The sequence below is a fragment of the Arvicanthis niloticus genome, chromosome 6, assembly GCF_011762505.2.
Source record: "Arvicanthis niloticus isolate mArvNil1 chromosome 6, mArvNil1.pat.X, whole genome shotgun sequence".
NCBI lineage: Eukaryota > Metazoa > Chordata > Mammalia > Rodentia > Muridae > Arvicanthis > Arvicanthis niloticus.
Genome location: NC_047663.1, coordinates 17,432,969 through 17,455,775, shown reverse-complemented (window position 1 = coordinate 17,455,775; position 22,807 = coordinate 17,432,969). Strand labels below are relative to the sequence as shown.

Genomic DNA, 22,807 nt, shown 5'->3' with positions numbered 1-22,807 from the left:
GGAACACCCTGGATAGAGTAACAATCTTATCTTGAGTCTCATGGTCCTCCATAGCTAACTTATGACAATGTATCTGAATTGATTTTGCTATCAGATTATCTATCTGTTGTTTTACAGAGTTAGTCAGCCTATTTAAGGCCCAGGGACCAAAAGAAATAAGCAAAAATAACCCAATTAATGGTCCCAAGGTGGAAGGAAGTAGGGTTGACAATCACGGAGAGGTTGAAAACCAATTCTTGTGCCAGCTCTCATCTTTCTCTTTCTTTTTCTCTTTCTCTGTCTTTTCTCAAGACTTTCTCTGGCCTTTTTCATGCTCTCTTTAATCATCCCTGTTTTGTCTATGTAAAAGCAGCATTCTTCTTTAAGGGCTATACACAGTCTAGAGCTGTACACAGTCTTTTTCTATTGTAAAAGAGAAAATCAAGTCCAATAAAGTCCTTTGCAATTTTTGGAGATCGCTTCAGACAGCGAAATGAGGGATTTCTTCAGATTAGTGATGTCAATCTCTAGCTGTTTGATGTCCTTGTCAAAGGCCCATCAAAGGTCTGAGTAGTATAAGTTCAGAGGCCAGTATCAGGATTAGAACTCCTAACAGCAGACATCATGGGTGATTCATTTTTACCTGGAAAGGAAAAAGAAGGGAATTCTCAGGGAGATTTCTCTTCCCTGGATGTCAATTGTTATTCATCTTATTTATAATTGGGCCTGGTTTTGTGGGGGTATCTATTTATCTCATTAATCTATAAAATAACTTTTTAAAAATTAAAAAAAGTTTTTCAAAAAGATTCATCTAAAAATAAGCATCACCATATATGATATACAAATTTATAAAGTATGTGGCTTGTAGAGGATAAAAATTGTCAATAATTTTAAAGAAATGAATAATACAATTTCATCTTAAAAATAATTATAACCATGGTCTGGAGAGATATGTAAAACTCTTGTCATATGTGGTGATTAAAAAGAAAATGGCCCTTGTAGGTGTACATTTGAATAATTGTTCCCTAGTTGGTGGAACTTTTTGGGAAGGATTATGGGGTGTGGCTTTGATGGAGGAGGTATATCACTGGGGGTGAGCTTTACTGCCAGTTAGCTCACTCTGCCTCACGGTTGTGTCTCAAGATGTGAGCTCTCAGCTACTGCTTCAGCACCATGCCTGCCTGCCTATTGCCATGCTCCTTCCTATGATGGTCATGAACTCTGTGTAAAATTGTGAGCCCCAAATTAAATGACATCTTTTATAAGTTACCTTGGTTTTCTATTGTGATTTGTCATAGCAATAGAAAAGTAACTAGGATTGTGTTAGTATGAGAACCTGAGTTCAAATCTCTAGTACTCACATAAAAAGAAGGGCATGGCAGTGTGTGCTAAAGCTTTAATATCACAGTGAGAGCAGAGATGGGACAGGCAGCTTACTGGCTAGCCAATGGCAAGCTTCAGGTTCAGCAATGTTGTCTCAAAATAGAAGGTGGGGAGCCATCAAAATGGCTTAGAGGGTAGAAGTGCTTGCCACCAAGCCTAATGAACAGAGTTCTTTCCCCCGTACCCACATGGTAGAAGGGGAGAACCAATGTCCCACAGTTTACTAATTTTTTTTTACCTTAAATTATGACTTTTGCTGCCTTAGTGACTCTCTACATGATTCATTTATGTATGATCTGATTTGTGTTTCTTGTAGCTAAAAAAAAAGTCCACAAGAACAGGATAATGGATGGTTTGAAGTCTATTAATCGTAAGTGAAGTGCATAGAAAAAATTGGAAAAGACCCATCAACTTGCATACATTTTAATTTATCTTTCTTTGTTAATTGCCTTTGTTACCAAAAAAGTTAACATTATTGGATTTTTTACTTTTTTATTACATTCATATTTGTCGTAAAAGAAAGTCATATAAGAATGGGAAGCAAAGGGAACAATTTAGGTAGGAGTTGAGATAATCTTATAAAGTAAACATGATAATCTTATAAAGTAAACATGACAGAACTACTTATTAATAAAAAGATGACACTTATATTAGTACAAATCAAATTGATGACTGCCTATTTGAAAATTAATAGTGGGGCTAGCCTTGTAGCTCAGTGGTAGAGTTCTTGGCTTCTATGAGTAAGGGCTTGAGTTCAATCCCTACTGCCAGGAAGAGAGAAGAGGAAGGAAGCCATTGACCTTGAGTTCACCTTGATGAGACTTTATGCTGTTCCATGGAGGTCTCTAAATATACCACCACAGTTCAAACTGAGGAAATATATCCCATTTTTAAAAGTTCATTATTGACTTTTTGTAGCCTAAATAGTCTCATTAAAACTGGAAACCATAATTGAAATGAAGAATTTGGGAATTAGAATCCATGAAATTTTACTAGTTCCTCTTGATTTTCCTAGGTGGGACTGTTAATCTCAATAAACTTGACATAGTTTTGAAAAACATGGGGTGGAAGCTCACAAACGATGAAATCGAGGATCTGAAGCAGAGCCTGGCTGCCGATGGTGAGCATTTAGGATGTTCAGAAGTCACTCAGAAAATCTGGAATTTGTGCGCTTATGTCAGGTAGTCAATGTTTACCCCTAAATGTCCATCAAACACAGCTGGAATTTTTTAAATATAAAAGGAGGTGATAACCTCATTTTTTTCATTCCTGAGACAGTTCTTGTCACTTGACTGGTAAGCTGAGTTTATTCAGGTATTCTACTGGAATGGGAAGAGCTGGAGAAAAGGAAAAATGTAGAAGACATCTGAGAGTGGTCGTACAATTAAAACGTTAATGATAAAGTGCATAGAAAATGACAATGGGAAGCAATGAATGCTAAGGGTAGGAGGGATTTAAGTGCCCCATCCATCCACATGACCATTTCCAAATCACTAATCCCATGTAATCTAGACATTGCCACCATTCGAGGAGACAAAGCAAGGAACGGGAGAGCATAATAGGTTGGGCACATGTCTTTGCCATGAAGCCATGGCAAATCCTGGCACAGGACAAGGACCCTGGAGGATTCTCACCAGCATGGTTGGCCCACTAATCTGTTCTGAGCATCCTGGTCTAAGCATTGTATTCTTGGGCTCCAGCTGCCCCGGCCTGGATGGTGGTTACTCTTAAGTGTATCAGATCACAGAGTAGTTTCATCACAAATGAGTAAAACAGAAGCATATGAAACATTGTGACCATGTGCTGTGTCATTCCATCTATGCCACTGATGACTGTGGCCTTCAAGGATATGTGTTATTTTCAGATACATTCTGTAAATGTACCTGTTTATTCTAACAGTATTACTTGTGTTTTGTGAATATGTTTACTATGTGTTAAATACTGAAAAATGCTTACATTGCAAAAATTCAAACATGGAAAAATAATTACATTTCAGGATTTATCTAAATGTATTTTTTTCAACTTTGTTCAAATCATCCAGGTTTCTTAAGATGTAAAAAGTGAGACAATAAAAGACATGTTTGGATGGAGCAATATAAAAGTAACTAAAATGAATTTCATCGACAATGTCACACTTTTGCTGACTAATTTTTGGCCATGAACACTTAAGTCCTGGCCAAATGTTCTACCAATGATTGGCAGGAGTTATGCTAAGTTATTCACATGGTGTGAATACAGTTGATACTGAATACATGGCTTGACATATGCCATTTTGAAATGTAAAATTATGCCTTATACAATGTGCATTATGAAGTATTTGTAAATAAAAGCTGTAATTCCTTCATGCGACTTAAGCATTACATATGAACAGTGCCTCTTGCATTGCATGGGATCTTCCTCCCTCTCATACCTTTGCCAGTAAACTGCTGTGCTACATTTTGCATTTATAGGCCCCTTGTTTTGAAAGCACATGTTTCAGATATGTGTGCATGTGTTCCTGAACAATATTTCAAAATAGATCTGCATTTAACTATTTGTGAGTTTTATTAAAATCTTATCTTACAATGTCTCGCAAATTTTCTGGAACTTACTTCAATATTGAATCCCAAATGCCCCCAAATAACACAAAAGTAATACTTTCTTATTGCTATATAACATTTTACTGTATGAGTATGCTGCAATCGATTTATAGGTTTTCTATTCAGCAGATATCTTCATTGTTCCCAGTTCTCACTGTTACAATGATTCCTTCCAGAAGTGTGTCTTGTGATGTGCATGTCAAAGAATCCCCATAGATAGATATGTACAAGTTTATAGATTCCCCACAGATAGATATGTACAAGTTTATAGAATTCCCATAGATAGATATGTACAAGTTTATAGAATTCTCACAGATAGATATGTAGAAGTTTATGCTCTAGAGTGCCTGGGTTTTAGGGGAGGCATGTATTTATTTTTAGAAAGATAAGATCAAGTCAAAATTATGTATTGTCATCAAAATCTTAATGAATTGTTTCCATTAGTTATTAACATTTACAGTAATCTTGTATAAATATACATCTATTTCTTACTGAGCCTCACTAATTTACTGCTGAGGTGCTACTTATGAAACATTTTCAAGTGTTTGTTGGAGATACATGATTCCTTTTATATGATTTACATTGCTGCCATGGAATGAGCTATTGTCCTTTTATTAACTACTAGAAAGGCAATAATTCTCTCTCACTGTGTCCCTCCCTCTCTCTGTCTCTTCCCCACAAGACCAGTCTCTAATTTTATTCTGACTATATTAATTTTTATACCTATTAGAGGAATTACCTTAAATTACTTCTAGCAGTGGTATGCTTTTTATTGATCAGATATTAATGGGGCAGTAAGTATAATCTTCCTGCCCAGAAGCACCTAATAGTTATCACTTACACTTCAAACGAATAAAGGAATCTGCCTGGAAAAATAGGTAGACACTGATTAAGAATGTATGACATGAGCAAATGGTTAGTAATTTCCTAAAATTATTAAGTAGTATAAAACAGACCGAAACCCTGTTTTAGTGGTCTGATCTAAGTAAAAGTTAGTTAGCATAAATGCCTCTGAGTCTTACCCCTTGAATGAGGAAAGTTCAAGTTACTGTAGAACTAAATGGTGGTCACATGGCTGAAATTGTTAAATTTTTGGCAGTTTGTTTCTTTATTTTGGCCCATCCTTATGAAGGAGGTAAAGCTGCAGAAATTCTCAAATATGTTGCTAGAATATTTTCCTCTTGCCATTTTTGAGTCATGTGATATATTTCTTTTCTTGAATTTCTTGTAGTCCATGGGAAAGTTGCAATGAAGAAATTGTTTAAGGGATTAAACACATTCACAGGTGAGTGAGAAGCAGACCCTCAGGCTTTATGCAGAAGTGTAGTTTCAAACAGCTTGGTCTACTCTTCTAGCTCCGATCTGTCTTGATTTCATTTTGATAAAATGGGAGCTTTTGTTTTATACTTTTCCCTTTTGCTGGTAAAATGTATAGAACATTAAAAATGTCAGTTTCCTAGGGCATTTATTCTGGCAGTGTTGTTTACTTCAGCATTATTAACAAACACCCAGACCGGACTACATCAAGTAACAACCAGAAAAGACAGTTGTTATTTATGTCAAGGGCAAATAACATAATTTAGTAAAAACTATAAAGAAAGACAACATGCAGTGCTCTCTGATAAGATGCACAAATGAACTGATTCTGATAGCTTAATTAGCAGTCATTCAGATAAAATGTATTTCCCTCTCCTTTGACTCATCCTCAGATCATAAAATACATTCCAGCATTTCTACATAAACCAGTAAATATGGTGCATGATTCCTTTTGATTCTGTATATACATGTATTTTTTTTTTTATTTTCCTTCAGGTTAAAAAAACCCTCTTTAGCATTACGTTGCTTCTTGAAATAATTATTCTCTAATGTTTGGGGTGATGATATTTTACATTTTTTAAAGGACCAAAGGTTGATATGCGGGATCTCTCGGATATAGTGGAAAAAATGGGCCTTGAGCTGACAGATAAAGAGCGGATGAAGCTGATAAGTAGCCTGCCTGTTGATGGTGAGCTCTAGATGGGGGCTTAGCTTTATAGGGCTGTGGGGAGTTTCTTTTTTAATGCATAGTATCTTAAACATTGTATACGTAAAGTTTTGTTGTGCATAGAGTGAGTGGTGCAAGACTAGTCTAGGAAGAAAAACAAAAGGAAGTGGCTGATAGAAGGACGTTTTAGAATCAGGTGGGAAAAGCCAAAAAGGACATGAGCATCAGCATAGTTTAGCCTATTAAAACTGGCTCGGAGGCAGACAGCTATTTTACTGAGAGCTCATGAGCTACAGGCTGCTGATGACCACTGAGGGTAGGAGAGTTCATTTTCTTCAAGGACAAGCCTGCTGCTAGGTTGCCTGTGTTCAAGTAGCCAACACTGTGCCCACGCATGTGTGCAACACTGACTGGACATATACAGCAGTATCCATGACAATAACAACTATAGAGCAAAAGGACATAAACTTAAGAGGAGAACATGGAAGCTCAAAACAGGTGGATGTGATTAAAACACATGCATTCATGTATGGAATTCTAAAATAAATAAAGATCATCTCAGGTGTCAAAATTGCATAGTCTGAGACTGAAATAACTAGAACTAAAAGCATGTTCTAGTTAAAGAAATCATAATGAAATAATGGAACTCATTCTACCAAGCTACCAAATGAGAAATAGTTCTCATTTCTAAATTCTTCAGGCTTTACTGGGGTGTAAAAACATTTATTCACCAGATAATAAAAAAAATTCTTCCTGAAAGCAAGAAACATGTATAGCTGAGTGTGTGTGTTTGTCCAGGTCTCTAACACCAGCACTCAGGAGGTACAAGAAGTTCAAGGGCAGCCTATGCTACAGTGACCATGACTCTGAAAAATTAGTAAAAATGATTATAATAAGGAGAAAGAAAGAAATGTATGTTTTATGAGCATCTGTATCACATTTTGTTTGGCATTGAATATGTTTTTCATTATAGAATCTGGGAAGATCTATAAGAACAGATTGTTGAGTGGGGTAAAGTCTTTCAAAGGTGAGTAGCAAGCAGGTTGAAAATTGATATCTAGCTTGTGTTTTGGGGTTCTCATCTCATACTTTCTGAATTTACCTTTTCTAAAGGGTAAAATGCCCCTTACCTCTACAATGATTGACTTCTTGTTATCTTTGTGAAAGGTCTCACAACCACCTGTATTGTTTTCAAAACAAACTGTTAAATTGTCATTTGAATTCTAGATAGATAGATAAAATGATGACAGCAATAACAAGAATTACTGATCAGCTAGAGAAGTGCAGATGACCCCAAATGAACCACGCCCAGTGTCAGGGATATTAAGCACTGTCTTCTTCTTCAAGGATCTTATCTTGTGTTTGTGGGCATGGTGTGCACGAGGAAGTCAGAGGACAACTTGTAGGAATTGGTTGTCTCCATCCCTCACGTGGGTCCTAGGAGTTGAACTCAGGTTGTCAGGATTGGTGGCATGTGCCTTTACCTGATGAGCTTGGTAGAATGAGGTCCATTCTTTTATTGTGATTTCTTTAACTAGAACATGTTTTTAGTGACATTCAACTAAGGAAAACTGGACAAATATATTAAGGCTATAACTAAGGTGTTTCTGCCCCCTCTGAGCTTCCCAGTAATTTCTTCAAAAAGGGGGGGGGGGGAAGAATTTGGGGCTGATTAAAGAACTAGAAGCTCTACATTTGACCCCTGTTGAGAAGATGCAGAAAGGATGCTTCTCCAGCTAAAGCAAAAATGCTCCTTTGGAGGCAAAATGCTTCCTGGCATTCTTAGGCCTTTTGGAAGAAGACAGCCAGAATATTTCTTAAAGAACTTAGTGTGACAGTTCATGATGCTTCACAGTTTTAAATTTGAAAATATTATCACTAAGTAAATTGAATGTCACTGTTTAAAAATGAAGCACTTTGGGGCTGAAGAGATGGTTCACTAGTTTAAAAGTTCTGGCTGTTCTTCCAGAGAACCCAGGTTCAATTCCCAGCACCCACATGGTAGCTCACAACTGTCCAGTTCCAGGGTATCTGGCACTCTCACATAGACATACATGTAAGCAAAACACCAATGTACATAAAAAATTTAAATGAAGCATTAGTAGCCAGGAGCCTCACTAGTCACTTTCATGGTGGCTCTCTTGTCCCATGGGTCCCATGCTAACCAACACCTATCTTCTCTTTTGGCTCCCTAGTTTACAATTTTAAAATTATTTTGTGTTCATGGGCATGTGTACCTGTGCATGGTTACAATTTCATTTTCTTCTCTATACACTCTCAGCCCCAACTCATGTTCAGCTTCAGAACATGAGCTCTCTGATGTTATCTCAGGGAGTTTATAGGGACAGGTATGTGTTTTTAAACCACATTTAAATACAACTTTTTCAATTTTTAATAATCTCTACTTAAAAACTATCTTCAAATAAGAATAAGCCAGGTCTATTGAAATCTTGAAATATCTGTGAAAGCAAATACTACTTGTTTCAAAGTTCCTCTGCTATGCATTTCATTGTTTTCAATAACAACTTTATAAACTATTATATGGGTTTTACAAATGTAAAGTTATTTAATACAGAGTTCTAAACGTTCATTCATATTTAAAAGCAGTATTAGTATCTAGAAATGCATTGTATTTTCTTTACTTTGTATTTTAATATAATGCAGCTAATATATTTCTAATATTTAAAATATCTCTCACTTTAATATATCTCTCTTTCTAAGGAGGAAAAGTTAAACAAAGTAAAATAAACACTACCCTGGAAAACATGGGAATCAAACTTACTGAAAAGGAGCTTGATCTTCTGAAAGCAAACCTACCAGATAAAGGTGAGCTTTAGAGTTGCCAACTCCGCCTTCTGTAGAGTACCGCTTGCAAACTGGTTTATTGGACTTTTTTTTGTGTGCCTTGTTGAGTTTTCTTAATATTGTTATTTTCATTTTCAAGCACAAATTTCTGTCTTGGATTTGATTATTAGAATTTATTAAGTATATTATAGTCTAAAGCAAAAGAAAAGAAGAGACAGACAGACAGACCATCAAATTAGGCGCTCAAAACACACAGCAGAAGCCAACTGATGAAGGAAGGCTGAGATGCCACAGTAAAGAGAGTTCCAGAGAGGGGTGAGCATCCCCTCCAGTAAGGTTTCCAAATAAAGAACAAGTAAGTAAAAAGTAGCATCATCAAATCTAGCCTTGCAAACGTGCAATGGAAATGGACCAACTTCAGGTTGCCTCAGTGGCTTGGTCTGGCTTGAGCTTGCAAGGGTCTCGTGTACAGCAGTGTTCAGCATATATGTGTTTCACCTTTTATTGCCCCATCGGAATAGTTATGGTTTTTGTAAGCTGCACAAGCTTAGTTTCATCTAAAAATATTTCTCTTTTAATCAGCATTTTAGTTCATGTATTCTTCGTAATTAATGTCATAATAGTAGAACACGATAATAATTAGAAAAACATACAAAACAAGTTATTATTTTAACATTGACATCCTTAGAGTTGCTTCCTGGTTAAGACCAGGGAACAGGGTGCCTTTTACTAATATGTCATGATTTCCTACGAGCTGATCATTAAAATTGAAAAATGATTTTCAGACAGAATATGGATAATTTTGTAGGTCAAGTAAACTTCATTTGCATATTTTCTCTTTGACAATGTTTATATCCTAATATCTGTTATAGGTGATGGGAAAGTTAATTTCCAAGACTTGATGAAGGAAGTAAACACTCTCATAGGTGAGAAATTAATTTTCTGAATCCAAGGCTGTCACTTTTATCTGAATAACTATCCTGATTTCTCTATTCTCTTCTACTTTTGCTTATATTTAACTATAGTTACACTTTTAAAATATAAAATTATAAATTATGAAGTAGCATTTAATAAAAATATAGACTTCATAATTTGAGTAACAAACTCATTCAGCTTCTGATAATAAAATTATCCAGACAATTAAAATATAAACTGAATTCTTCAATAAATGCGTAACTCTGTGCTATGCTTGATGTCCATTTGAAGTCACCCGATTTACTAGGACAAGGGTAAGAGACCCACATCTTTCTAATTAGAAGCACTTAGGTGCGGTCTGCACTTTGGTTCCTTTACTAGTTGATATTAACACTGAATAGTCACATTGCTCATTCTATTTATTCATTTTAGTTGTTTTTAACAATTTATTTCTTTTCATTTTATGCACATTGGTGTTTCCATAGGAGGGTGTTGGGTCCCCTGGAACTGGAGTTACAGACAGTTGTGAACTATCATGTGGGTGCTAGGAATTGAACCCAGGTCTTCTGGAAGCTTAGTCAACACTCTTAACCAGAGTCATCTCTCCAGTCCCCCATTTTATCTTTTTAAAGCAGGCTTTCCCTATATAGCATAGGCTAGCCTCAAACTATATATAGACCAGGCTAGGCTTGAACTTTCAGTCCTCTTGGCTCCATCTACTGAGTGATGAGATTAGAGGCATGTGCCATGGCACCTGACACAAAAAATGTATTTATTCATTTATATTTTAGTTTTAGTTTCATGTGTATGGATGTTTTGCCTGCATATATGCCTGTGGACCCCATGTATGTCTGGTGCCCAGAGTAATCAGAAGAGGGCATCAAATCTTCTCTAACTGGTGTTAAAGACTGTTGTGATCCTCCATATGGGTTCTGGGCATCAAACCCAGGTCATTTGAAAAGAGCAGCCAGTGCTGAGCCATCTCTCTAGCCCCACAAATAATTATTTTAAAATATCATCTAGTCTCAGAGTAACATATGAATCTGTCACCTTTTCTTTGTTTTTAAGGAGAAGAAGAAAATATCAAAGACATGAAAGATATTCTAGACAACCTAGGAGTGGAGTTCACAGAGGAGGAGTTCAAAGACCTGATGCGGAACCTCCCTGTTGACGGTAAGTCCTGCTGTAGCCATCAGGGGTACTTAGGCGAAAGTTCACTTATGGGGACTTTACTACCTTATTCTATTCTATTCTATTCTATTCTATCCTATCCTATCCTATCCTATCCTATCCTATCCTATCCTATCCTATCCTTTCTTTCATTCATTCATTCATCTATCTATCTATCTATCTATCTATCTATCTATTGGATATTTTCTTTATTTACATTTGGTTGTGATTGAGAGATCCTATGCTTTCATTAATGTTTTTCTACTACTAGTTTGATAGTCAGAAACTCATGGGCATTTAATGTACACATTTTATCCATAGTACCATGGCCATCCATGGTCAAAAGTACTAAACATATTACTTTCAGAATTTTTCTTATGTTCCTTGGAAACATTTTTTTTTTATCATATTCAAGTGTGTGTGCACAAAAGTCTCTTTCCATCATGTGTTCCCTGAGGACTGAACTCAGGTCATCAATCTCCATAGCCAGTGCCTTTACCCCCTGAGTCATCTAACTGGCCATCCTCATGTTCTTTTATTGTCTTTAAGATGTTAGACTGTCAAACAGGCAAAGAAACATTCTAGGGCAGAAATGTTTCTTGGAAAATGTAACTGAGTTTGGTTGAGGATTCTGCCATGTACCAAAAGGAAGAGAGAGCCCAGAATATTTAAGAGACTCACAACTGCTCCAGGAGAATTCCCCTGCACTTCCCAGGGTCTCATACTGTCAAATACCTGCTAATCCATGGGGGTTAAACGCTGTTGTCTTCATGAGAACTTTCACATATTTATCAATAGATGTTTCATCCTTTGCAAAATGCCCATCTTGTGATTTTTGCCTTGTATTTTACTAGTTGGAATTTATTTCTCTCACTGTTTTGTAAAAGTTCTTTGTATTCTTTGCAAGGAAGCAAGCAAATGATTTCTGCAAAAAGCCAGATGGCAAATATTCTAGGCTTTACTGCCTCTATCAAAACTACTCAGCCTTGATGTAAGCCAAAATTATCCATGGTTCATAGTGTTTTTCTTTTTTAAAAAATGGTATAACTATATACCAGTAAAACTGCATTTATAAAGCAGGTGTAAGAAAGGTGGCTTTCTTTGCTTTCCTGTTTTAAATACTAAGGTTTTGTTTATATTTTTAAACTATTCCTTGATGTTGACATGGCTTTACACTTTCATCTTGATATATATGCCCTTTAAATTTATGTAAATTCCTTTTAAGATTTGACTTTTTAAGTATTTTTTACTGTAAAGTCATAAAAATATCCTATATTTTCCTTGGAAAGTTTTAAAGTTTACCTTCCATATTTATATCTATATCAATCATTTGTTTTAAAATATGGTGTTATACTGCATTAGATAAAAATATTAACCTTGAAGGCTAGAGAGATGGCTCAGGAGCTAAGGGTTCAAAGGTTGGCCTTAACTCATCCTGCACTGACTTAAGCTGTGCTTTCTCTTATAGCTGATGGGAACTTCTACCGTAATAGACTGATGAACACTATGAAGTCTCTTAAAAGTAAGTGATAAGCAATTAAATCTAATATCAACATCTTCCATTTATAACATCTTATATTTATTGAGCTGCGAGTTCTTCAGTCTGTCGCATATCTGTGTGTCTTGTTCATCAGTTTGCTGCCTGCGTCCTAGCACCTAGTCCAGTTGACTCTCCAATGGATACACGCACCATTTTGTGCTGGACTTTCAAGTCACTGGTGAGGCAGAAAATAAAGTGGAAGCCTGAACAACGAATAAGAAAGAAAATTACTAACAGTTTAAAAATTTATTCCAGAGCTCAGAAAGTTTATGGAGACATCAGAGAAACAGTGATCAGTTCACTTTTCAAAATCTCCAGTAGGCATTTCTTTCTGTTGTTCTGAAGGTAGATATGAATATCTCTAAAAGCATTTGAAACATGACTGATTCTAAAAGAAAAAAAACTCAGAAAATAAGTTTTACTTTCATTGTATTATGACTTTGTATACTTATGTTGACCTCTATGAACCTAGAACCTCATACTAAGAAACCTGTCATGACATAACTGGAAGCCATGACATAACTGGATTTGTCACATTTTGTCATTGATTTTTTTTTTCTTCACAATCTTTTTCCCCATAAGGAGGGAAGACTTCTGTCAACAAACTGGACACGATGGTGAAAAGCATGGGGCTGAAACTTTCTGAAATGGAATTTAAAGACATGACCAAGAGCCTGCCAGTGAGCGGTCAGTATATAAAGCTCTGTCAGCCCAGGCATACTAGAGCTCGAGGGGTTTTTCTTTCATTTAGATTGTTTTGTTGTTGTGACGGTGGTGGTGGCGGCTGTAGTATTTTTTTTGTTTGTTAATTAAACATTTTTATTTATATTCCTTTGTCATTTCATACATGGATAAGACATATTTAGATTATATCCACTCTCTATTTTCCTCTTTAGCCCCTCCCAGAGGAGAAAGAAAGGAAAAATTGGTGACTTCTTTTTAAAAGAAGACATATCTCAAATAGACAACCTAGAATTATACCTCAGGGGGCTAAAAAGAACTTTAGTCTGAATGTAGAGGATATGAATAAAGAGTGTAGTGCCCATCAGGGAAAGACAGCCTAGGAAAGCGGTGGGAGGGCAGCAAAGCTAAAGTTGAACTTTGGGAAACATAGAGTTGACAAGCCTTTAGCTAACCTAATGAAGAACAAATAAGAAAACTAAAGTATACACACTCAGTAAGAAATGGGAGACATTACAAACAATACCATAGACATACTCAAGTACACAGGAGATCTAGAAGAGAGGGCCAGATCCCTAGATGCACAGCCCAGCTGTTAGCATTCTTGGTGCTGTGAGAGGGCATCCAAGGAAATCAACTCAGTGGAGGAAAACTAGACATAGAAAGGCAGACACTGACTCTCTATGTCTAAGTTGGATCTTTAAGTAGATAACTCATAGACCCAAAAGGAGCCTCCAGATTGTAGCGAGTTGGGGTAAGAAAAGAAGGGAGATATGTTCAAAGGGTTCAAAGTTCTGGTTTCATGGGAGCATTGTTGAGTTGTGCATATTTGATAATGACATGCACTTTTGCAATGACAACAGCAATGGATATGGCAAAGTGGATGGGGAAAGCCCATGAGCCCTCCATCCTACAAAAAGAGCTATAGGCAATTAAGGAATGCCACAAAGGAGAGTCTTTCCCAGGGGCTAGCACATCAACTGGTTGTGCAATATCAAATGATGAGCCCTGAAAACATATATACAAACAATATTATACAGACTAAGAAGGTCATATTTAAGAGCGTATGTTATCTATATGTGTGTGTGTGTGTGTGTGTATTCATGTAATAGTAATTAATGGAAAAAGAGGCCACAAATATGAAGTAGAAGGGGGAGCATATAAGGAGGGTTCAAAGAGGAAAGAGAAGGAATAAATGTTTTAGTATATTATAATCTCAAAAAATTTAAATTTAAGACAGAAAAATAATAGCGTATATTTTTAAATTGCTGAAAGTGAATGATTAAGTTTCTCATTGCAGAGCAAGCAGATGTGTTAATGACTTAGTTACATGATTAGCTTTCTACAATCTATACTTATGTCAAAACACCACACTATACTTTATAGGTGTGTTCGATTATAATTTGTCTATTTTTTAAGTAAAAGGGAAGCTAGTCACATTAGCTACTTCTAAAGTGAACAGCATTGCTAGGAGATGGGGTACGAGACCCCTGAACAGTCATATCACAAAACGTTCCTTTTGTAACATTTGACTTTTAAAACATGTAAAATTTTGCCTACGCCCAAATAGATCATATTTTAAATTAAAATATGGGGTAAGCATGCAACATTTTTTTCTGCATAATCTCTTCTTACACTATGACAGCAAAAATGTTCTCAAAATGATTTGCAATTTGTACGTACAATGCAAGTAAATAAACTAGTTTTCCTGGTTGCCATGCCTCATTGTCAAAGTACGGAGAATTGATAAATTATATTGGGAATATTTCTGGAATCTATATTAAAACATTGATATATATCATATACTTTCTCTTAGACAAAAACAAAACAAAACAAAAACCCTGTCAATTAGGTGGAGAGGTGGCTCAGTCATTAAGAGGACTTGGTAATCCTGTACCAAGAGGTCCAGGATTCGATTCCAGACACCCAAAAGGCAGCTCAAAACTGTCCAGAATTTCGGTTCCCAGAGATCCAATGCTCTCTTCTGTCCTCTGTGGATACTGGTGACACACATAGCACACAGACACTCATGCACCCAAAGTGTTCATACACATAAAATAAATCTAAAAACGGTTTTTTTTAGTTGTCAGTTGTAAACAATCCTGGTAAGCTTGAAGCAATCTTTAGATTTTATTATGTCATTATTGAAACTTTTGTTACTTTGGGTAACAAAAATACATTTTAAAGTTTATATGTCATGTTTAAATGTTTGACCCCTAATTCATGCTTATGAAATATTTAAAATATGTTAAAATGCTAAAGTATCTAAATACTGTTTACTTTAACATCATGGTTTGTGTTTTCTGAGTCTTGGGATCATGTCCATACATAAATGCTTATTCTTACAGATACTGGAGAAATTGAAATGAAAAAGTTGGTTGATGTAATGAAAGCTTTTACAGGTGGGTAAGTTTAACATAATACTGAAACTCTCATCCTGTGCTGTGTTAAACGGCTTCTATCAGTAGTCTATGCTAGCTTTTAAATTCTGCATTTTTACTCATTGCTAAGGAATGATTTGCCTTGGGGCCTGGACTTAGAACTCAGTGGGTCAAAAGTTTGTCACTTAAGTGTGAGAAACTGAATTAAATCTCTATCATCCACATAGAAGTAGAGTATGTCTCTACACCCAAAGTGATGGGGGCAGAGACAAGAAGATCCTGGGGGCTTGCTGCCAGGAGGGAGGGAGAAGGACGGAGAGGGAAAGGCAAATGTACCATCCGCATACATATTTAAAACAATTTAAAAATTAATTTGCTACTGCTTCTGATACTTCCTCAGTAGGTTATCAAGATTTTAGTCCTGAAATGCTATTTGTTTTTTCTTGGAACCAGTTTTCTCATTTCTGGAGATACTCTATAGTTAGTGAGATTTTGTTTACTATGCTATAAATATACATGCATATTATTATTATCATCATCATTATGTACATAAACATATATACTAGAAACATATAGCAAATGGCAAGACAAAATTAGGACAATTTTTAATCTTTTATTTGTTAATTTATTTTTTTACACTCCAGATTTTATTCCCCACCCTGTCCACCCTCTAACTGTTTCACATCCCATACCTCCTTTCCATCCCCCCTGTCTCCACAAGGATGTCCCCACCACCCACCCAACCAGACCTCTAAACTCCCTGGGGCCTCCAGTCTCTTGAGGGCTAGGTGCATCATCTCTGATTGAACACAGACCCGGCAGTCCTCTGCCATATATGTGCTGGGGGTCTCATATCAGCTGATGTATGCTGTCTGGTTGGTAGTCCAGTGTTTAAGAGATCTTGGGGGTTCAGATTAATTGAAACTGCTGGTCCTCCTACTAGGTTGCCCTCCTCCTCAGCTTCTTTCAGCCTTTCTCTAATTCAACCACAGGGGTCAGCAGCGGTCCGTTGATTGAGTGCAAACATCTACATCTGACTCTTTCAGCTACTTGTTGGGACTTCCAGAGGGCAGTCATGATAGGTCCCTTTTTGTGAGTGCTCCATGGCCTCAGTAATAGTGTCAGGCCTTAGGATAAATTTTGAAGACTCGAAATGTTGTTACTGTGAGGAACATTAATTTTATTGATTTATTTATTTTTTTATTTTTTCGGGACAAGATTTCTCTGTGTAGCCTCAGCTGTCCTGGAATACTCACTATGTAAACCAGGAAATACTCACTATGTAAACTAGCCTGGAACTAAAAGATCCTCTGCTCCCCGCCCTGCCCCACCACTCCACCCCCTAACCAGGATCCCTAACCTCCACCCCCTATGTGTGCCACCACCAGCCAACTTGGAACATTAAATCTTGTGTTTTAAATCAGAAGAATTATACTTGTAGAAATGTCTATTTACTTCTGATTAGGCTCCTAAATTTCTAAGTTATATACACATTTATCCCTGCCATTTTGTCAAGTCTCCAAAATTTATATATATATATATATATATATATATATATATATATATATATATATTATATATATTATTGAAACCACCAGTCAGGACAATTTTTAAGTGTTTCTTCTATTGGTTTTATGTAGATAAGTGTTATACACATTAGACTTTAATTTGTACAACACGCCTTTCAAGCATGGTTAAATATCCGGCTTACCTAATGACAACACTGCTGTCTTTTCAAAGGTAATAAGATCGATGCCAATGATCTCCAATACGTTCTGGGAAGCATGGGCATTGATCTCACAGAGAAGACGCTCTTCGATCTGCTGAAGATCCTGCCTGTGGACGGTAAGCCTCAAACATACTAATGATGTGTCACCCATGGGTATCAATGGACAATGAAGCTTTAGAGTTCCCTACTTAAGTCTCTGTGGAAATTGCTGGAGTATAAACTCAGTTGTAAGTCCTTGGTGCTATTAGAGCTATGAAATGGCTTTGGGTATATAAACAAGAAAATATGGGGAAAGTAAAGAGGAGTGAGAAACTAGGAAGGAAATAAAAGGAAAAAATAATATGTGATTCATAATTGTAGAAGTTTACTAAATGTGTGTGTGTTTCACACACTATAGAACAACTAAAAATGGTGGCCAATGTCAGACTGTAGATTTATTAGAAAGCAAAAATTTCCTTTTCTCAAATTCATGTATATTTGAGGGTGGTGTAATGTAAATATTTACAGAAATATAATGTTTCAATTCTATGTAATCATAATACATGTAATGCTGTCTTTAGAAGTATTTCTGTTGTGAAATAAAACATTACTATTTATGACATAAATGCATACTTAGTTTTTATGATTTTATATTACAAAAAATAGATGATAAATATTATTTTATTATAGATAATGGAATGGTATTCCAGAACAGATTGATGAAAGAAATTAAAACTCTCAAAGGTAAGTTAGAGAATTAGTAAAAAAACAGAATTTTCTCAAGAAATATCATGGTCCAGATAGTAACTCATTAGATAGGAAATCCCATTTCTTATTTATAACCCACTTCCTTACATTTGAAGTATATTTGAATTTGACAAATAGTACCCTAGACACTATCTTTGCTTAAACAAACATAAATTTAGAATTTTTCAAGTTTGTTTGTTTGTTTTGTTTTTTTAATCCAGCAAACAGTGCTGATAATAATTAACTCAAAGCTTCAAAAAACACGAATAAGCTTTACTGTTCACAACTATGGCTGGGAAAGAGACCTAAAAAGTCTCAGTGGGCAGCGTGCAGCATGGGTTTGATTCAACCACAAACCCGGGGAGAAAGGTTCTGATTTTAATGTTTAAATGCTACTAACTCTGTCTGCTCTCTGGAGCACAGAGTCAGACTGGGCTTTTAGTGTTCATATTGTGATATAAGTATTGTGATATAATTGTCAAGTTTTTTTTTTTAATTTTAAGATGAGCATATGATCATTAAATCAAACAATGTTGTGTAATGGTTAAAGTAATGTTTTAAATTATTTTTGCTTTCTGTACATTTCTAATCTAATGTTTTTCAAAGAAGGGAAAGTTGCTGTCGATAACGTAGACACTGTCCTGGAAAATATGGACATTAGACTCACAGAGGCAGAGCTTAAAGACCTAACAGAAACCCTGCCGGGTGATGGTGAGTATTATAAAACTGCTGTGTCTCTTGTTGTGTCTTCACTGATCTAGGTAAAGATTTTCAAAGTTTTATTTTCTCAAAAAGACATTGGAAGGAGATAAAAAAAATAGAAATCCTATTATTTCATTAAAACCCAAAGTCGCCAATTTCTTCTCCAAGTAGATTAAGATACACCTGGGGTAACACCACGATTACTATCTAACCTCCAAAAAAATGGCTAAGGAACAGAACAGACATTCAGAGAGTGAAACACAAGATTCAAGAGAAATCATGACTTCAATAAACAATATCCCTCAACCAGCCCCTTTACCCTGTCACTCAGGAAGTTGGTGGTCCTTGTCTCTATTCCAGTCAATGCTGAGCCTCGGGCTTACACAACTATATGCTGACCAGACCTAACCCCTTCAAAACCCAATCTCAACATTTCCATATTGAAATGGATCCCCTTTCCTGCCAAGCTTACTCTATGATATCTTCTTGATGGCCGGTTGCCACATATTTACCCAAACTTACCTGTACTCTCCTCCTCTTGGCCATTCTTCCCCTCACTCCCAAGGTTGTCTTAAACACTCATGTGTATTTCCTCAGTTTACCCCTAAGTTCTGTCCTTCTACCACTGACCATGGTTCAAGCCAGTCACCTCCAGTGGATGATCTCAGAACAGCAGTACAACTCTTCTCTCCATGTTGTCTTTTTGTACATTGTTTTCAATTTATGATTTTTTTATTAGATATTTTATTTACACTTCAGATGGCATCCCCTATCCCCATTCCCCACCCCCCACCCCCCTTAGGAAACCCCTATCCCATGCCCCCTTTTCCTTTTTGCATTTATACATTTTTTTTAAATAATGTTAATCATAGGCTTTATAAGTTTGGAATTGTTCAATCAGAGGTGTAACCCACTGACCAACCTAGATATAACAACTATCTTTGACTGGTGGAGATACATGAATATCTGCCTCCTGAGACAGGGAGGCAATTTATGATTTTTTAATTTTATCTTATGTGTATGGGTTGGTTCATGTATGTCATGAGTGTCTGGTGCCTGCAGAGACCACAAGAGGGTGTTGGATTTCTTGGAATTGGAGTTGTAGAAAGTGTGTGAGCTGTTATGTGGGTGCTAGGAACTGAACTTGAGAACTCAAGCTCATGATCTTAACTGCAGAACCATTTCTCCAACCTCGTTTTTAAGACTTATTTAATTTTTAAATTGCGGGTGTGTGTTTGTGTGTGAGCATATACATATGAACATAGTACCCAGAGTCCAGAGAAAGCATCAGGTACTCTGGATCTGCTCATCCTGAACCTGGATGTTCTCCAAGAGCTGTTAAATTTCCTCACCCCTGAGCTGTCTTCCACCGCCACTGCAGCTTCCTTTCTGTGGACCTCACCTCCCACTCCCATGTTGTTTGCTGAGCTGCTGGAATGGTTTATCTAAAATTCAGACCTAATTCAAATAGTAAGTACATTGTTTTTCAGGCCCCTGTCAAGACTTATCAGAGCATGTGCTTTTGCTTGACAATCTAAACTTTGCGGGGTCTTTGTTACCAGGATCACTGACACCCTCTCACAGTCTTAATTAGACACATATGCAAGAATTCTTGATCTCTTGGCTCTAATGTTGCCTCATGCCATATTTTGGTTTTTTTCTCAGATGATGCATTTGCTCATTTAAACATCCACTCAGACACACAGGTCCTGGTTTTTTATTGTAGCTCACTGGACAGACTCGTTCTTCCATTTGATAGGTGTTCTTCCCATCTCTCCCCAGACATTTGACAAGGATGGTTCATCTTCACTGTCAACTTGATTGTATTTAGAATTACCCAGGGGTTGGGTGAGACATGCATGTGACATGTCTGTGTGGATATTTCCAGAGAGGATTAAAAGACACCCCTGAATGTGTGTGACAACATCCCATAGAATAAAAGAAAGGAGACCCATGTGCCTCCTTTACTCCTTCATCAGCCACCATGAGCTGAAATGATCCAACCCACCATGCCCTGCTCACAGTGATGGACTGAATTTTCATTTCATATTAAGTGTGTTTCTAAAGTTTAGGTAGTATATGTATTCAGATGGATAGCACTTCCAGGTTTTACATGGGGATATCTTTAATGACCATTCTTCTGTTATGTGCTCGATGTTCATTACCACTGAAAGAAAAGAGAAAAAAATCATTGCAACAGCCACAACTTCAGAACAAACCAAATATCAGAATATAGATCACAAAAGAAAGCAGTGTGAGGAAGGTGATAAATCAAGGGATAGAAGTCTGACTACATGGTAGTGAATGGCATGTTAGTAAACTGGAGAAAAGAAAGAACAAGCAATAAAGTATTCTTAAAAATAAAAACAATACTGGAGATATAATGGAAAGAACTGAATGGATAAATGAAAAGGGGGAATGAGATTATTTTTTAAAGTCCTGCACTATGAATTTTCAGTTTCACACCTCTCTACCTATCCTCTAAGTTAGTGAAAATGGACACACTTCCAATCTGTGTTGTTATTCTCATGGCATTTATTTTTAGATGCACGGTCATCATACAAGAACAGTCTTTTGAAACGTCAAAATTATTTTTCTGGGCTGCAGATGTGACTGGATGATTAAGCTCACATAATGATTCTGCTTAGGACCAGAGTTCAGTCCCCAGAACCCCATGGGTTAGCTCACAACTGTCTGCCATTCTGGCTCTAAGAGATCCGTTGCCCTCTTCTGGCTTTCGTGACCTCCTGAACTTGTGTGCATATATGCCCCATATGGACACACATATGCATAATTAAAGTATAATAAATACATCCTTTTAAAATGTCTTTTTCTTCTTGCTTTGGCAAGTTTCACTCAGAAATTTAACAAAAGAAATAACACTTAAAAACATCATGTCAGATCTAAGAATTGTGGGTAGCAGCACCCTACCCAACCCCCATATCTTGTTGCTCTTCTTCAAGTGTCAAAAACCTTGTTTCTCAATCGGGTTCATGGATGTCTAGGATAAGCACTAGATTTCTTATCTCCCCTGAAACTACCTGTGGTAATATGATGTGTTCTGCCTAATGAAAGTAAGAAGTATTATTTTCTAGAAACATCCTTAACCAGAGAGGCCTCATCTTGTTTTTTCCCTTCTTCTCAAATGTTGGCTAGAGGGGCCATCTTGGATCTGAAATAGAAGTCCACATAAGAATGAGTAGAAGACAGGAGGAAATGCATTTATCAAACAAAATTAAGGAAGCCATGTTCTTAGACTCTGTCAGGTGTGCTGGGTGGTAGCAATTCATCACTAGAGTCTGTTTTAGTTATTACCGGCACAGACTGAGGAGCAGCCACTGGTCAGGTCTCACCTCCAGGGTTACGTCCACTCTTTGTTTACCAGGAGCCATTGGTGGAGGATCCCACCCCAGTGTGCTTCACAAACTGTTGAGTCCAGCAAGTTCCCACTCACATCACAAGCCCACCAGTCTATACATACAGCAACAAATGCTCAACATCAGAGGTGTCCCCCGTGTGCTTCAGGAAATGGGGAAAACAAAGTACTGAATTCTAGATGGAGACAGAGCCCTGAAGAAGCCCTGCACTCTACCTGGGGGGGTCTCAGTGCTTTTAGGTTCTGTCCATCAATAAACCACAGTGCAAAGGGGGAGGAGATTGTAGAGATGAAGAGGTATAACAGAACCAGGGTTACATCTCGGTGCTGCCCAGTACTAGACTGTAGGTGACTATCCAGAAGACAACACTGTAAGGAAGAAATCAGCCAGTGATAGCATCAGAGATCTCTAGTTCATGACAATCTCCAGGAACCTGTGGTGCCCCTGGCTCCAGAGGGTGGGACTACCAGTCACCACACCTTCCAAGCTCTCTGCTGCCTAAACTCATGACTCTCCCTTCTCACTTTGTGGCCACCTCCCACCCACACACTATGACGGGTGTTCCTGACTTGAGATTGATTCTTATTTCCTAATCCAAAGAGGATCTGAGCCTCAAACAGTTCCCTACCACAAGATAGCAGCTGGCTACAGGTTTCTGAGATATGGCGAGGGGAAAACATAATTCTTTCCTGGTGTTATCACACAGGTAGAGGCTCTACCTCACCAAATCCCACCCCCTGGATTTAGCACTTTGCAGAACTATGGGCTTCTCCCATGGTTAGAATGCCAGTCCACTTTGCTTCTGGAATGCTCACCTGCCCTTGTGGCTGTCCCTGCTCCCCACTACCAACCCCCA

At 37.1% G+C, this 22,807-nt stretch overlaps 1 protein-coding gene across 1 annotated transcript in view; it reads left to right on the top strand.

Moving 5' to 3' along the window:
- Positions 1–22,807, top strand: part of Efcab3 (EF-hand calcium binding domain 3) — a 428,239-nt gene that overhangs the window by 188,965 nt on the left and 216,467 nt on the right. Inside the window, 14 exon segments of the mRNA XM_076935627.1 lie at positions 1,679–1,732; positions 2,378–2,482; positions 5,173–5,226; positions 5,842–5,946; positions 6,899–6,952; positions 8,647–8,751; positions 9,603–9,656; positions 10,714–10,818; positions 12,284–12,337; positions 12,938–13,042; positions 15,385–15,438; positions 17,158–17,262; positions 17,816–17,869; positions 18,482–18,583. Coding sequence (XP_076791742.1) covers positions 1,679–1,732; positions 2,378–2,482; positions 5,173–5,226; positions 5,842–5,946; positions 6,899–6,952; positions 8,647–8,751; positions 9,603–9,656; positions 10,714–10,818; positions 12,284–12,337; positions 12,938–13,042; positions 15,385–15,438; positions 17,158–17,262; positions 17,816–17,869; positions 18,482–18,583 — 1,110 coding nt within the window.